The sequence below is a fragment of the Epinephelus moara genome, chromosome 9, assembly GCF_006386435.1.
Source record: "Epinephelus moara isolate mb chromosome 9, YSFRI_EMoa_1.0, whole genome shotgun sequence".
Classification (NCBI taxonomy): domain Eukaryota; kingdom Metazoa; phylum Chordata; class Actinopteri; order Perciformes; family Serranidae; genus Epinephelus; species Epinephelus moara.
In genome coordinates, this window is record NC_065514.1 from 12,598,986 (window position 1) to 12,616,400 (window position 17,415).

At 40.3% G+C, this 17,415-nt stretch overlaps 1 protein-coding gene across 1 annotated transcript; it reads right to left on the bottom strand.

Moving 5' to 3' along the window:
* Window positions 1–897: 897 nt before the first annotated feature.
* On the bottom strand, window positions 898–17,405 carry LOC126395105 (soluble scavenger receptor cysteine-rich domain-containing protein SSC5D-like). The gene is made up of 11 exons (XM_050052284.1): window positions 17,382–17,405; window positions 14,228–14,364; window positions 11,783–11,815; window positions 11,395–11,691; window positions 9,633–9,938; window positions 9,261–9,539; window positions 8,485–8,790; window positions 7,623–7,904; window positions 5,443–5,763; window positions 3,177–3,265; window positions 898–3,055 (listed from the first exon to the last, which is right to left on the bottom strand). Exons 2-11 carry the CDS (start codon window positions 14,268–14,270, stop codon window positions 2,963–2,965), a joined length of 2,049 nt encoding a protein of 682 aa, XP_049908241.1. The 5' UTR covers window positions 14,271–14,364; window positions 17,382–17,405; the 3' UTR covers window positions 898–2,962.
* Window positions 17,406–17,415: the final 10 nt, after the last annotated feature.

Here is a 17,415-nt window from a genome sequence, read left to right on the forward strand (position 1 = left end):
CATTTTTCAGTTGAACTTTCAGCTCCCTAATAAAAGAAGGCATCTCTAATTCCATCTGAGGAAGGATAGAGCTGCATGATATTTGGGGAAATACACAGTGATGACTGTCAGCCAGCAAACTCCGCCATGCACCCTGAAGTCTCTGTCTGTGGTACTGTGAAAGTACCACAAAGCAACACATCAGTGGAATTTAAAGTCTATGACAACACATCTGAAGAGGTGATGGGGGAATCCTCAGCAGCATTACCAACTAAAACTGTCCAGTCCTCACATAGCCACCCTGCCTTGTCACCATGTGGCCGCTACAAATTCAGCTCAGTCCACCAATGCTGCTAGTAGCAGCATTCAAATGAGAAAATGAGCTCTACTGGCAGTAATCCACAGTTTTTTGGTCACCTTTACCTTATTGTTTAGACACAAGGAAAGTCCAGCTCATTCAACTTCAATCTTCAATGTTAATCCTTTCCCCAGTCGCCAGAAAATAAAATATTGGCATTGACATTTCAGCGAACCATGGATACATTACATAATTATGTGGCGGCTATGTTAAAATGTTTATTTTTCTTGGCGCTATCCCTGCTGGAAAAACAGTGAAAGGTTGCCAAAAAACAACCACCATTGGTAAGCCTAAAAAAACTCTGTAAAAACAGTGAAATATAACCAGGTTTGTTGTTTGTGGGTCTCAAACAGTGGTGTGCAGCTTTGCAGCAATTGGCAGGCATCTCGTGTAGGTGTCAAGCCATCCACTCTCCCCTCCACCTCCTGATGACAAAGACAGCTCACAGCCAGACCACATCTCAAAATTAAGTCAATTCCCTACGAATAAAACTAGGTAAAATTCTCATGTATTAAGCAAAACCTTTATTATAGAAAAAGCAAAAGCCATCATCATAAAAGTTGATACATTCAATTAATACAAAACTTCTTATAAAATAAGCAAAATCCTTAACTAAAAAAAGAATACACAAAATCCTTTTAATACAAATCAATTCAATTCCTCAAGCACAAAATAAAACAAAATTCTTATGGAATAAGCAAAATCCTTCATTACAAAATTAAACAAAATTCTTGAGACAGAAGAAAAATCCTTAATTACAAATGAAATGCTCATGACATTAAGAAATCCCTTAAGTACAGAAGTAAATGAAATTCTTATGAAATAGCAAACTCCTAAACAAGCATATTCCTCAAAAGGACAGTTCACCCCAAAACTACAATATTGCTAGTTCACCTAGCACCACTGAGCTAGCTAACGTTACAGCTCAGGCAAGGATGATGCAAATATTGTTTACATCTCTTGCTGTCATGATGCTCTCATTAATGGGTAGTTACGTGCTTCCTTCTGCACAGTGGTAAGGTTGGCGGGTGTTGTTCTTTAGAAAGAAAATAGTTCCTACATGAAACTGCTTACAAGGTCTGTGGATGATCTTGAGTACCTGGGTCATGATTTCTGAAAAGAGACATTGCTGTCCAGTTTGTCCAATTAATTTTTTATGGTGCTTTGAGCACCGCAAACCAAGAGCCATCTATTTCCATCATATTGGAGAGAGGACAGACATCTCTACGGCTGATATATCTCCAACACTCAGCAACTCACACCAAAATAATCTAGACTGATTAACAGCGGTACAGGTAAGAGGAAAATATTGATTTTTAGGGTAAAATGCCCCTTTAATTACAAAAATATGCAAATTCCTTAAGCACAAAAAATAAGCAACATTGTTATGGAGTAAGCAAAATCCTTAATTATAAAAATGAGCAAATCTGTTAATTACAAAATCAAGCAAGATTCTTATGAAATACATACAATTCTGAAAGACATGTATGCCACATTCAGATATTAAGAAATTACAGCTATAGCTATTTGCTATGTACAGATGGAGTGGAGTAATGGCATCCTGACCAGAGAATGAATTCAAGCCCTTCATCATTATGTGTGTTGTCTGAGCTTCTCTGTCTTTTGTTTTGGTGGCCGGGCTGGCCACGTGTGCATGAGTGTCCCTTTCTTCATGTCCCATTGGGTAGTTGGGGCTACTCTGCACTGTGCTCATACTGCGCTTACCGCTGATAATGTATGTTATAGAGAGAATATATGCCAATGTTACACATTCATTTTGATTTAATACATAACATTCAGCCAATATTGTTCTTGATCGGCCCGGGTTGGTTTATCTATATCTGCTTGGTGCAGGTATTTGGTTTCAAGTCTAGTTTCCAACAGTGTTTGTGAGGCGTTTGTCAAAGATTTACGTGTTCAATAGGAACCAATGGGCTTGGAGCTAAGAGTCAGACAGGAAGTCAGAAAGTATAAAGAGACTAACACCTTGACGGTTTGGTCTTTCCATGATAAGAGTAAGGGCTCATTTAGGCTTAACGTTAAATATATATAGACACAATTGGAGTCTTCTGTCTGTACTCTGTGCTCGTATCTTTCGTATTTCTGCATGTTTTCTAAGAGCTTACGAATACAGATGAAACTGAGCTGTATTATCACCTGAAATTTTGGGGGCAGTGTAGTCAAGTGAGACACAGCCATAGGATATACAAAGACATTTTAAATGGCAGTGTGGAATGAACTGCTAATACAGTGAAAATAATTCTCCGTCTGCATGTCACAATGTAATAAATGGTCTCACAGTAACGCTGCCTCCGTTGAAAGTTGCATTATTACAACTTCCTATGCCATCGTCATGTTGTTTGAAACTTTTGACCCTCTAGTGGATGTTCCTATACCAACATGAAGGAATGTAAAATGTGGGCAGTGATGGTTACGTTTGAAATGAACTTTCTATTTTTGTACCTAAAGACAGTATAAATGAGCCTTAAGAGAAATTCCAGCCTTTTTTAAGGGAACATGCACATACAACTGAGCTGATGGTGGGTTGTGTGTCAGCTGATAAATTCAACTGTGTATGAGATGAGCTCCCTGGAGGTGCAACTCAGCTCCCTGTGCACCTTTCTCTTAAATCAGCCCTCCTTCAGCTGCAGAACCACCCTGGTTACAATAATCCAGCTCAATGTTCTCTTGTGTGGCCGCCCTCTGCCTCCTGCTGGCCTGGAGAGACATGACAGCACACAGATTTGACTTTCTGCATCACTCGTCCCTTCGGTTCAGTAAACACAGACTGGGTGGTTCATTTCAGTCAGTCCTATAAACAATGGCCATGTGTCAGTACCTTACAATAGATACAAATGGCAGCGTTCACCAACACCATAGTCAGCAACAGGACGACCGCTCTGATGATAAAAGGTGTTGGATCTGATACTGAAACACAAGGACAGTCATCACATCACATTACAGATGAGAATAACAGCTTACACACAAACTGTGGTGACCTGAAATCTCAAATTTTACACTAAATATTTAGTTAATATTAAATGTATTTAATATCTTCATTGACTTTGTTCATACGTAACTATTATCCTGCTGGTCAAGATCCTCCTGATAGTTCTCCTTTTTATGCCTCCGCACAGGCATAATTTTTTCTGGTGGTCCATCTATACGTGTATATTCTCGTGAACACAGTATCTTAAGAACGCATGGAGGGAATTTGTTCAAATTTTGCACAAACGTCCACTTGAATGCCAGGAAACTTTATTAGATTTGGTGGTCAAAGATCAAGGTCACTATGGCCCTGTTTGTCTCATTCTTGTGAACATCTCACGAAGGCCTTGAGGGAATATCCTCAAATTTTGGCACAAACATCCACTTGGACTGATGGATGAATTGATAAGCATTTGGTAGTCAAAGATCTGTCTCACTCTTGTAAACGCTGTATCTCAAGACGATCTTTCCTCAAATGTGGCACAGACATCTACTTGGCCTCAAGGATGAACTGACTGTCACTCTCATGAATGCAATATATGAAGAATGCCTTTAAAGAAAGGAATCAAACATCCACTTGGACTCAAACAAAATTTCACACAAATATCCAATAGAATCATATAATGAAGTAATGACATTTCATATCAAAAAGGTCAAAAGTCAGTGTCACTGAGACATCATAATGTTATACAAAAACACTTTTCTGGCCATTATTCAACATAAGTTAGAAACAGAACAGGAGACATTTGGTCAGATGTTAAATTGGTCACACTAATCTTGGGTTTCCACCTTGAAACTGTGCTGAGTGTATAGATCTACTGTAATGTCAGATTAAATGTAGCTTCTTCGCAGCAACATCCGTTTCTGAAGCATTGTTAACTGTCTATGAGTCTGTAACTGCAACTTCACTGGTTAGCGGAGGCATACAACCCCAAGGCGGTAATTCTAGTTTCTTGTTAAAGTCATTTTTTGTGGAGTTTATATTCATCTGATAAAGGCACCGAGGATGAGATGAGTACTCTGTTGTACAGGTTGAAATGAAACCGCCATGACTTTTAGTGAGACTTCTATGTGTGGACCAAAATGTTGTGACAACAACTAGAATATCTGGATCTCTTTTGAACCTCACTCATTACCTCTCCATTGAAAGCACCTTTTAGTGTGACCAATCACAGAAACACCACCACGTCAATCAGGGACAGGGGTAATAGAGCATAGACCGGGCCCCTAGGAAGTGCGCCGGGTTTTCAAACCAATTTTCATAATGGCCAATTTGTCACATGATCCCCTGTGGAAAAAAAACCTTTTCCCATTGTACAAGGCAAAAGAGACATCTGTAAATCAGTGGATTAATTTCTTTGACCGCCACAACCGCCACAAAATAACTTGTTTCACTATCAGAATTTGATCAAACTGGTCCAATAACATTTGGAAGAGCCGCACCATTGAATCGTGTTATTCCTATTCAAGTTAGCAGAGCGCTAAACTGGTAATACCTGGCTTGACCAGCAGTTGACCTTTTTTGGCTTCATGTACAGCTGAGCAACATTTATTCACCTCAGTCACTGTATTCAGTTCTCTTTAAACATCCATGATGTAGACAATCTTCCATTCTCACTCTCTTCACCCTGAAGATCACCAGCTCCTCTGCTGTCCTGAACACTTCTACTTCAAACTGTTCACCAACATGGCTGTTGAGGTCTTACCCAAATGTCAATAATCACATAGGGTAAATATGTTTGTGAAGTTAGGTTGTTGGGGCTCAGGAGGTGGAGCTGTTTGTCCACTAATCACAGGGTTAGTGGTTTGAGCCTTCTGGTCACACGTTGACGTGTCATTGGGCAAGAAACTAAACCCCCAAACTGCCCCAGCAGCCTGCATGGTAGCACGCTGCCATCAGTGTGTGAATGCAAATGGAAGCCAAACTGTAAGGTGCTTTAAATAAAATTGCTATATGCAGTCCAATAACTAAGCAATAGCTAACAAACATCAAGTTAGCAGCATAACATGCATTGGACACTGTTGTCAGCTAATCATTTTCAGACAGTTTGGAAGGACTCACTTTTTCAAACCTGCATGTAAACAGTCAGTAACATTTCAGTTTCCCTGTAGCTTACCTGAGATGGTGAGAGAGAGCAACTGGCTTTCAAATAAGATGTCATGAGACAAAACATAGACACAGCTGTAGTTTCCTTGGTGGGCAGACTCTGCAGAAGGGAACAGGAAATGGCTAGAGTGATTGACAGCTGGCTGGGTGTAGTTGCGTGTTGAGTTGGAAGAAGTGAAAGTAAGCAGGAAGGAGCCTCCAGGGTACTCTGGCTGGATGGAGCAGCTGATGGTGAAATCTGAGCCCCTAAACACCTGAAACCCCTGCTGCTGGGCCTGGGAGATGCCATCCATGTTGGACGACACAGAGATGTTAGGCTGCAACAGCAGGTCTGTGAACACAGAGAGATGATGAGAGGTCACATTCAGCCTCTGTTCACCAAATGGCACCTGAAAAAGGAAGTGATTTCACAGATCTGACAAAAAGACAGGACACACTTGGAGGAACCTGTTTGTCTGTCTGTCTGGTAAAGCTTAGCAATCTTTAGTGGGTTTGAAGCTTCAAGAAACAAGCCGATTTCTCATTACTTTTAGGAAGTCATGGTCCTGGAGTAAAGCATTTTTACTATCGGAACTGTTATTTTGTTCATGTGATGGCTGATAAAACAGATTTATCAAAAAATGTGCTACTTCTGCTCTGATGCCACCACCTCTCGCGTAGCTTATCAGCACTGAAGGCTGCCCTGCCACAGAGATGAATGCAGCCTCGAGCAACATCAGAGCTAATCTGATGTTGCAAAAAACAGAGTCTTAGGTGTATAAGTATGAGAACTGCAAGGAGAGGACAACAGAGTGACACAGCGCCTGAATGCAGGTGACAGAAGTGACGAATTTATCATGAACTATTATATATAACTAACACAGTTGATTACTGACAATACAGACATTTCATACACCAGACGTGTGCAACACAGACTTGATAATGCACATTCAGTCCATGATGGACATTCATATGAGTCAGCATCACATTTATTATTGTTAGGAAAGGTTTGCCATCTGCTAGTCTAATTTATGCAATGTAAAATATCATAGCCTAATGCTAATAACATTAGCATGTTGTATCTGTGGGGAAAACATGTCAAGCAAAAGACAGTTGTTTTGTCTGTGAACCTTGTGAGTTTAAATAGAGCCAAATTAGTACCTTTTTTTTTATTTACGATATTGTTGCTATTAAGGCATGTTTTATGTGTGATTTAGGTGTGTTAGTTGAATCATCAAACTGTAGTGCACTTCAGAAAACTCAACACTGGCACAGAAACCCCATCACCGACTAACGTTTTGGAGGTGTAATTACAGAGCAACGCATATACACAAGTATAAATGCTCACAAAGGCATAGGCCACTTGTGTAGGCTACGGCGTCAACTCTGCATAGATGCTGCATGTGCTCCTCGGGTGGTCCCAAATTCTAAATTGTGAAATAACTCATCTGACATTGGTGTGTTCATGAGCTTTAAGTTGCAATATGTAAACAACAAGGACATTACAAAGAATATTTGTCGCATTTTATATAGTGTGCATGACCTGACATGACTCTGACCAAATTTGGGTAGGTGAGGAGAAGCAGTTGGTCCCAGAACTGGTTATCAGAATTATAGAAAACAGCAGCTTAAGTGACAGGAAACACTTTTTAATGTGAGTATTGTTTGTCAGACACTATAAATTGTCAAGATGTACCAATTCTTGGCTTTCTCATAAGTAAACCCTAATATGTCCAATCCTATGTGTTTTGAATCTCTTAATTCCACAACATTCATTGGTCAGAACATGGTGATACTCGATTGAAGCTTTAAATTACAAAGTAATATACCACTGTGCTGTACCAGCACATCCCCTAAAACTAGGCCTACTAAAATACCTGAATAATACTAATGTAAGTTTTAAACTAATCTAGGTTGCTCTGTGTGGTTGCTCCATGTTGGCATTGTGGAGTTTGTGCTGTGCTTAATTTTGACACATATTTTCATTTTTGCTGCAAATGTATGTCATTTCCAAAAATCAGTTTGTGGTCTCCTGGATTGTAATAATCAGTATCATGATCTGCCCTGAAAAAAACATATGGTCAGTCCCTATCCTGAATAACTTAACAGTTCAATACCAAAGCACTGACTGTCACTGTGACGGAGGAAAAAACACACTGGAAACAAGACTGTCATGAATAATGTTACAGATGATGTCACTGATGGGATTACCTGAGCAGGTGAGATTCAGGTTTAGGAGAGAGTAATTTATTGTTGTACAGTCTCTTCGAGGAGATCCAAACGAAACACAGTCAGCGTGTATTCTCGTCCCAGATGTGATGTGTAACCTCTCTCTATGTCCTACAGAAACAGCAGAACCACAGTACAGCGCTCTGCAGGCAAAGTCTGCTTCCTTCAGGGTCCAGCCAAGGTCACTCACTTGTTTCCAGTCTCCCTGTTTCACCTTCAGGTAACCTGCACAGCGACTGTCTCCTCCCACCAACCTGACAGGATCTGAACAGAATCAAGAGACTCATCAGTCACAAAATAAAGTGAGTTTCATTTGAATAGAAATTAACCACATCAAAAAGCCCTTTTACACTGCCTCATCAACGTGGAAATTTCATGTTGTTAGGCCGCCTCACCATTCTGTATAAAAGGTACAATCGAAGAATGGGGGGACAGAGTTGTCTGGCCTCTGAGCCGGGAACAGAGGTAGTAAAAGTGTCAAAATGATGTCTGTATAAACGGGACATCGTCAGGACAGGAGCATGGGCAGAAAGGGTGTGATGTTTTGAAGACGTATTTTGTGTGTGACCCACCGCGGGAGATTTAAAAAGTAGCTGTTAGCTGCTAGCTGTTAGCAATGAGCGGCAAACTAAAAGAAGGAGAACAACAGCCAAAAATGTCAGCAAATTAGGAAAACATGAGGTCTGGGGGCTCTTTACCCTCAGATCAGCCGCCATATAACAGAGATGGTAAATGGCTGTTATGATGCCAACGTTGTTTGCTCTGTGTAAAAATGCAAAGGCGTCATGAAGAAGGGACTTTGTAGCGTCCCTAAAGTGCGATCCCTGTGTAAAAGGGCTTCTACCTAAGCAGGTGAGTCCAACAGCGTTGCCAGGTGAGCAGGTGTTTCTAGCTGGGCCTGAGCTTCCACAGTCCAGAAGAACAGACTCATGACCCCCACACTGGAACTCTTTGGTCCACATTGGATCCTCCTCTTCTCCATAGAGCGCCCCCTGGAAGAATAAAGGAGACCCACAGCCAAGCTCCCTACAGACCACCTCTGCATCCTGCTGGTCAAAGTCAGCTTCACACACTGAGGACCACTGCTGGTTAGACTTCACCTCCAGTCTGCCTGAGCACAGACTAGGCCCATTCACCAGCCTGACAGAATCTGAAAAAGAAAAAGAAAAAAACACCAGACACAAAATAAAAAGATTGTGGCCAGAGCCTGCTGCCAGATAACTCTGCCTGACTGAGATAAGGACAGTTGATTGTTTTAACCCTTGTGCTGCTTCCCCAGACATTTTTAAAAAAAAGCTTTTATATTTTTTTTATGACTACTGCTTGTTTTTAGTAAATAGTATTTTAGTGGTTAAGCTTATTGTCTTTTAGAGTCTTATCTACAACACCAGTGAGTTTTTAGAACTGTAACTATTTTAATTTTTGTAATGAATTATTTTTCTAACTTGAACTAGACTCCTCAGTTATTTCAGTTTTGCTCGCCACCTGATTTAAAAATCTACTAGGCAGTTCATACAACTCTGTCAAGGCTGTCAGAGAAATCCTGCTACCATTCTAGCTAGTGCATGTGAGACATACTGTCATAAATTATGTCATGGATGATGTCTCTGATGGGCTTACCTGAGCAGGTGAGATGTACAAAGTGGTAAGTAGAATTTGAAATTGCACACTCCCTGAGAGGAGATCCTGACTGAACACAGTCAGGATCGATGACCCACACAGATCTTTCTGAGTACGCCTTTCCCCGTCCTACAGAAACAGCAGAGCCACAGTTCAGGTCTTTGCAGGCAAAATCTGCTTCCCTCAGGGTCAAGTCATCCACTCGTCTCCAGACTCCATCATGCTTCACCTTAAGGTCACCTTCACAGTGACTGTCTCCTCCATCCAACCTGACAGGATCTAAACAAAAACAAGAATCTCAACAGTAACAGAATATAGCAAGTTTCATTTCAACAGAAATGAACCAAATCAAAGCTCGCACTCTTCTTCTACCTAAGCAGGTGAGTCCAACAGCGTTGCCAGGTGAGCAGGTGTTTCTAGCTGGGCCTGAGCTTCCACAGTCCAGAAGAACAGACTCATGACCGCCACACTGGAACTCTTTGGTCCACACTGGAGCCTCTACCTCTCCATAGAGCGCCCCCTGGAAGAATAAAGGAGACCCACAGCCAAGTTCCCTACAGACCACCTCTGCATCCTGCTGGTCAAAGTCAGCTTCACACACTGAGGACCACCGCTGATTAGACTTCACCTCCACTCTGCCTGAGCACAGATGAGACCCATTCACCAGCCTGACAGAATCTGCAGAGATAATAGGAGATAAAATAGAGAGATAAAAAAACACCATACACAAAATAAAAAGATTTCATAAAACAACAATTCAGTGAATCAAACTTGACTCAGCACATGAGACTTGACATGAGATTATCATTAACATCAGAACACGTCTGAGCCTTGGCAGACCAAGCCATCGATCTGCCATGAGTGGCCATTAGTGAGCATCTAATCTTGGTGTGTCCCGCACCTTTTGGCACTAATCAGCCCTTGTCAACTTTTTTGGCCGATAATGCATGTTGAATCGGAGAAGGCAGAACCCATCACTCTGGTTGACATCTCAGTTCAGAGCATGAGAAGAATAACAGAGATCAAAACAAACCTGTTATATTAGGTAAGACTATGTTTTTATCCATTGAGCTCTTCAGCATCAGCAATGGTTTGTAACAGTTTATCGTTTGCTAGCACACAGTAAATATCCTTTGCTCTTTCAACATCAGGTTGTGTTGTCACTGTGCTAACTGGCTTATGAGCATCTTGAATCCATTCTGTCGGTCTAACGGTTTCCCTTCTTATGACTAATACAGATTACCGCTGCCTGCTGCTATTGAGAGTTATTTCCTCTCATGCAAGCAAGGAACACATGCACTAGTTGGCCATTGGCTTTAGTCTTTGCAGTGTTTTCATTTGCAACTTTTTGGCCACTAGTTCTTTGATGTCAGTTTGGTGTGTCTGGGCCTTAACACCACAGACTACAGCTATTTTACAATTAATGTGAAGATGGCACCAAAGATAGCTGTCATATCTCAAGCTCTGTTTTTTTTTTGCTCTATTTTCTTATTCATTTTTTACTTTTTCACAACATACACACAGCACAAGTGAGTCCTTTCATAATTTTGCACATCAGATGGTTGGTGGAAAGCACTTTATAACCATAACCAATGAACAATAGGGAACATCCCAGGCTTGGATTACCTGTTGCCTTACCTGGAACACGGAGGAGACAAAGGAACCAAGGGTCAGGGATCAGTCTGAGAAAACCACTCTTCTATTCTTCTACTAAATGTTCAATCACTGGATAATAAGCGTGGTGTGCTAAGGAGCAGGATGGCTTTTATATATATTTTGGTTCATCCTCCAGCAGTCATAACAGCCACGAGACAATGCACGTAATGATGTAGTGCGCTAGTATATAAAGTATCCTATGCTAGTGATGTAGGTGAGGTGTCATGTGACATTAATAATTTTTGGACTTTTTGTTTGTTTTTACCTACATTCTAAGTTTATTTTGAAAAGAGACTGTATACATTTAACGAGTGGAAACTGTGCACATCGTGTGAAACCAGAAAAGTGTGAAAAATGTATTTCAAAAAGACCCCATGCACATAACAAACATAAATTGATGCACAGTCTGAAAGAGACACTGGAGGGGTACTGGAGCGTCAGTATTTGATGAGTTGGGAGTCAGAATGTGTTGGCCCACCTGAGCAGTTGAGATCCAGGAAGGAGGAAGAGAGCAATGATGTTGCACAATCACTCAGAGCAAAACCAGAATGAACACAGGCAGAGCCGATCCCCCACACAATATCCGTTGAGGACTCTTCTCGCGATCTCACAGAAACAGCAGAGCCACAGTCCATCTCACTACACATAATATCTGCTTCCTTAAGGGTCCAGTAAAAGTGAACTTGAGTGTCACTCACTGGTCTCCATTCACCCTTATGTTTGACCTCCAGCATTCCTGCACAGTGACTCTTTCCTCCCACCAACCTGACAGACTCTAACCAAAAACAAGACAGTCATCAGTAAAAAAAAAAGTGGCTTTAATCAAGAAAATCTTAAACTTGTTTTACTTTTACTTTTCTGTTTACCTGTTGAGTTGTGATTTTCTTTAGCCTGGAGTCCTGAGGAGAAAATCAGATGATAAACATAAAGTAGCATTTTCTTTGGAGCACAGCCATGGACAGAACAAACACTCTCAGGTTGTTTTGAAAAGAATTTTCAAGCAGCTTTGAAACACCTCAGGAAATTTACTCTGGAGTCATTTTTACTGGTTTACTATAGGTGAGATGAACCTGTGACTATTCAGAGCACATCTCAGTTTATATACGTAGAGTTAAAGGAATAGTCAACACTTTGTTTATCATAAAACCAACTCATAAAGCATTAGTAAGTTAGCAGGCAAGCTGTGTTTGTTTACTTGAAAGTTCACGTTTTTGAGGTGACAAGAGGAGATATGGTAGTTAGTCTCTCAAGAAAACTTTGCCACTGTGACAACATTTTGGATTTGTAGCCAATGACAGCAGTGTCCAAACTGGATGCAAGCGCCATTTTGAGCTTAATTTTTGTTGGACACAGTGTTTCTTTTTATTTCTGTCACTCGCCTTTATAGCAATGCAGTTAATAAGGAACAGCTGTCTCATGAAGTTACAATGAGGAATTATCTATATGAAACTTCCTGATTTTACTACAGAAACTTAATAAGGTGGCAGCTGGCTAGAGGGAGATCGCCAGGGAGCAGAAAGTTTCTGGTAAGGTAAATGACTATTGCTAATACAAAGCTAGGCTACTTGATGTTAAATTGTATGTCCTTTGCAGTAAATATGAAAATATAAAACATTTATTTTTTTGTTCTAAAAGTAAGGTTACAAATGTAGGAAGATGGCAAGTAGGCTAGTAGACAAGCAGGTTGATCTGGAGTGCATAGCTAATAGCTATGTGTTTTTTTACAGACATAACAGAAGAAGATATTTATGAATTTAAAGTGGACAGGGATGCTATGAGATAGTCAGACCCTTGTTTTCTGTTGGAACACAATGTCATCATGTTCCACTCCAGGGCCACTGCTGAGTCAGGTGGAAGGTTAACTACTGCGAAATATTTATGTGAGTTACTAATGACTTACTTTGTCACTTTTTGACGTATCCACCCAACACCTGTGATATCTGCTAGTAAGCTTACCTGAACCCATCCGACCCAGGGTTGTAGGTTGACCCACACATCACTAGTTGACCAGGTTTTGGCCAGCCTATCACAGTTCCTGTGCCTCAGAACACCTCTGTCCAACTATCCCTTCCCTTGGGTGACCTCTCTGCACTTCCTACTACACAACACTCATAACCATATATATTAAACACATTAGCAGCAGCTCCTGGTTGTCTTGTATCTCTCTGTCATCCCCCTTTCCTTTGTTAAATTGATCCTTTAAAGATGCAGTTAAATTCTCTGAGCTGCATTTTGTGGAACACTCTAACTTTAATTTGATAAGAAGCTGCTAACTTATCATAGGTCAAAGGACTGTGGTGTCTGTCACCATGACAACCAGGGCAGGCCGAGCTATTACTATCAGATGAATGCTGTCATTGTCTAATTATTTCTGACAGATGTGTTAACATCAGCAGAGCATCATTCAGAGGAACCTGAATTACAGCTGCAACTAGCAATTACATTCACCCTTGATTTAGCTACCATTTATGTTTTTCAAGTAATAAATCACTGAGTCTATAAAACATCAGTAAAGAGTGAAATATTTGCAGTCCATGTTATCAGAGTCCAAGGTGACATCTTTGAAATGTCTTGTTCTATCGGACCAACAGTCCAAAGATAGAGATATTCAATTGATATGAATCTCTGCAGACAGCTCAGAGCTGTCGATTCCTTTTAAATTCCTTCTTACTTCTGAATTGCTGCGTGTGCGTGTGTGTGTGTGTCGTCCCATGGATTTCAATGCACTCTATTTTCTTGTACTGTTTCAGTCTGTCTTTTTATATGTCTCTTTGTAATATTTTAATTTTTCTTTTGTTATTTCTTCTTTTGCCTGCCTCAGGGACTGCAGATGGAAACTAGCTAAAAAGCTATAATCTGGTGCAGTGCATCTTTACTCTGTTGAGTTCAATGTTCTCTGTACATGGTCCCTGATTTAAAAAAAAAAAAAAAAAAAAAAAAAAAGAATCCAAACATCATCCCTAAAACTTGCACGAAAATGATCATCGGAAATGTGTTTCAGTATGTTGTCTCTTTGTGAGGTTTGTACTTGAACCCACTGGTCTATCTGAGATCATTTCTGAATGTAAATGCATCGACTGGATGTTTCAGGAACAATAAATGTGTAAAAATACAATCATATCTGAAAGATTACAACTCTAATGTTACCAAATTTTCAATGTCCATTCTTGCTTTTTGTCTTTTCTTCCTGCAAGGCTTTGATATGATGTACAGTATGTGCATGGGTGATGGTGCTGTGTGTGAGCAGTGTGGTCTCTGATTTACTCAAAGATCAATATTTGAATAATCACACATCATCTTTAAAGTCCTACCTGAGCTCCACAGCAACAGCAGCAGCATCAACACGTGATCCATGTCCAGATACAGTCTTTCTGCCCATCTGTCCGTCTGCCTGTTAGTCTGCTCTCTGCTCTCTCCTCTGACAATCACATGAGCTCATCCTCAGTGTCTATTTGAATACAGGAAAAGGTGGAGCCCATGACTATATTACACCAGTTTTAGCTTCACTAGCTCCGGATTTATGTCAGGTCAAATTTTAATGGGCTTCTGATGACTTACAAAACTGTAAATGGGAACACCCCCTCACACCTATCTGACCTCCTTAAACCTTCACTCCTTTGGACTTTCCTTTCCTTTGGACTAATCTCCCTGCGGACATCAGAAAGTCTTTAAATTGAAACTTAAAAACAAGTGTTAATATTGGCAGCTATTTTTGATTTAGTCTTAGACTTTAGACAAAAAAAATCCTTTTTAGTTTTAGTGTCATTTTTAGCCTTCATAGTTTTAGTATAGTTTCAGTCAACGAAAACTCAAATCTTTTTGAGTCTTTTTAAGGTGCCCATAACTGCAGCATGGATGTACTAAAGCAGCAAGATGATAACAGTAAATATTTGTTGTGCTGTGCTGTTGGTCAAATGATAGATATGAGCTGATAGATATCTTAACTGACAGCCACTGACGGTGACAGCAGGAAATGGTGGTCATCGTCATATGTGTGAGGAGTGTATGACAGATGGTATGATAAATAAATTACAGGCCTAAGCATGCAAAAGTATACTTGTTCTGGCTGAACATCACTTTTAGTCTTTTTTTTTTTCTCTTTAAATTAATTTTATTATGCTGATACAGGTATTAGAAATAGGAATAAAGGCAACAGGTTGTATTAAATCTTGAAATTTCATTTAGACTTATTTTTCCTACACATTTACAAAATTGCAATTCTCCAGCAGAGTTTTTGACAGGTTTAAAGGATGATTTATGAGCACACACTTACTGATCATCATTTCAAAAGCCCAAAATCCTAAACTTTGAGACCAGTAATAACTAACTTGAGACAACTAGACAGCTTACTTTGTACTTGAGTACACTGTAAACTCTGACTTATCAATCTCACTTTTAAGAAACGGAAAAATGACCCCTCACAGAGTCGGTGGTTAATACTGGATTTGTAGCTCTGTCAGAGAAAACTCCACCACCATTTTGTGTTATTTTCAGTTTTGTGCATCTGTTTGTGGGTTGTCATTTTGAGCCTTTTTCTGGTTGTGTTCATTTTAGTGACATCTGCAGGTAAAGGCCAGGGAGGCCCCTGATAGGCCCATTCCGTTATCCAGCCACAATTAAAGATGAAATTTACACTCTGTGCATTTCTGGGGAACACTTTCACATTTGTAAACTTTAATTTGATAAGACGTTGCTAACAAATAACAGGATATAAGACTGAGCTGTTTCTAAGTAATGCTATTAGTGTGTAAATATTTCTGATAGATGTATTAACATCAGCAGAGACAGAGAGTCATTCAGAGGAGGCTGAATTATTGCTGAAATCAACAACTGAGTCTATAAAACATCAGTAAACAGTAAAAAAAATTTGTGGTACAGTTTATCAGAGATGAAGGTGACATCCTTAAATGTTTTGCGCTGTCAGACCAAAAGTTCAAATCCCAAATATGTCCAGCTGATGTGAATGTCTGGAGGAAGCTCAGAGGTGTGGATCCTTTTGGATTTCTTCTCATTTCTGAATCCAAAAATTGTCCCCAAAACGTTTTGCAGAAAATGATCATCAGAATGTGCGTTAACATTTTAGTCTTTCAGTGTGTCCTCTCTTGGAGTGTGAGATGGATCGGCGGTTTGGCGCAGCATCTGCAGTGATGCCGGCAATGTGCCGGATTGTTGTGTAGAGAGAGCTGACCCGGAAGGCAAAACTTTTGATTTACTGGTCCAACTACGTCCCAACCCTCGCCAATGGTCATGAGCTCTGGGTAATGATGGAAAGCATGAGTTTGCAGATTCTAGCTGCCAAAATGAGTTTCCTCACCAGGGTGGTTGGGCTCAGCCTTAGAGATCTCGGACATCCAGAGGGAGCTCGGAGTAGAGCCGCTGCTCCTTTGCGTCAAATGGGGTCAGCTGAGGTGGTATGGGCATCTGATCAGGATGCTTCCTGGGCGCCTCCCATTGGAGTAGTTCCTGGCACGTCCCACTGGCAGGAGGCCCTGGGGCAGACCCAGAACACGCTGGAGGGATTATATATCTCATCTGGCCTGGGAACGCCTCAGGGTCCCCCAGGAGGAGCTGGAAAGTGTTGCTGGGGAGAGGGGGTATGGTTATTTTGCTTGGCCTGTTGCCCCCATGATCCGACTTCGGTTGAGCGGATGGATGGATGGATGGATGGATGGATGGATGGATGGATGGATGGATGGAGTGTGTCGTCTCCCTGTTAACTGCAGTCTGTTTGTAACTGCTAGTTGTTTGCACGTTTATTTACGAAACAAACAAGAGCTTCAACACAAAACAACTTCTAATGAACAATACTAAGAAATAAACAATAAAAAGATAAATGCAAACAACACCATTAGAGCATTCTTAAACTTTTATATTTGCATTCCTCCCACTTCGTATTGCAACTGCAGCTCCAACCAACACTGCCTGAAGTGACTCTGGCCAGAGCAGTATTGTGATCTATTTTGGTGTAAAACAGTTAAACAGATCATTAATTCATTCATACTTTTATCGATGTTTATTGCATTTCAAGGACTCGTTCTGTTCTCAACTGTGAGTTGTGATGCTTTTTATGTTTAAAATCTCATTCCTGGTTGGGAAGTCACATTTTCTGTGTATGTGCTGCACTCTGCTGGCGTGTAGTGCACATGACAGAAGTACAGTATTACTGATTTATAATTTAATCAATCACATGAAACAACATATTTAAAAAAGAACAGAATAAATATTGAAAATAGACCATATGTATGCATATAGAAAAGAGCTGTATTTGATTATACATTTTATTGCAATTATTTTACTTGTTGTATAGCACATTATAAGCACCTATAGAAATATTTGTGAAACCATACTAAACACTATTAATATGCTTCAATAAACTCACAGATACTTAACTTTAAAGCAAGACAAGATTGACATCACACTTTATATCATTCTATAAATATACTACTAATATAGTTTGCCACTTACAACTCAACTTCCTGTGGTCTTCAGTTTTCATCAG

Excerpts from the sequence above, each read along its gene's own strand:
- LOC126395105 (XM_050052284.1), bottom strand. The coding sequence starts at position 14,270 with ATGGATCACGTGTTGATGCTGCTGCTGTTGCTGTGGAGCTCAG. Across the intron at positions 9,540-9,632 it reads TGTTGGACTCACCTGCTTAG|ATCCTGTCAGGTTGGATGGA; the intron begins GTAGAAGAAGAG and ends GTTTTTGTTTAG. Across the intron at positions 7,905-8,484 it reads TGTTGGACTCACCTGCTTAG|ATCCTGTCAGGTTGGTGGGA; the intron begins GTAGAAGCCCTT and ends GATTCTGTTCAG.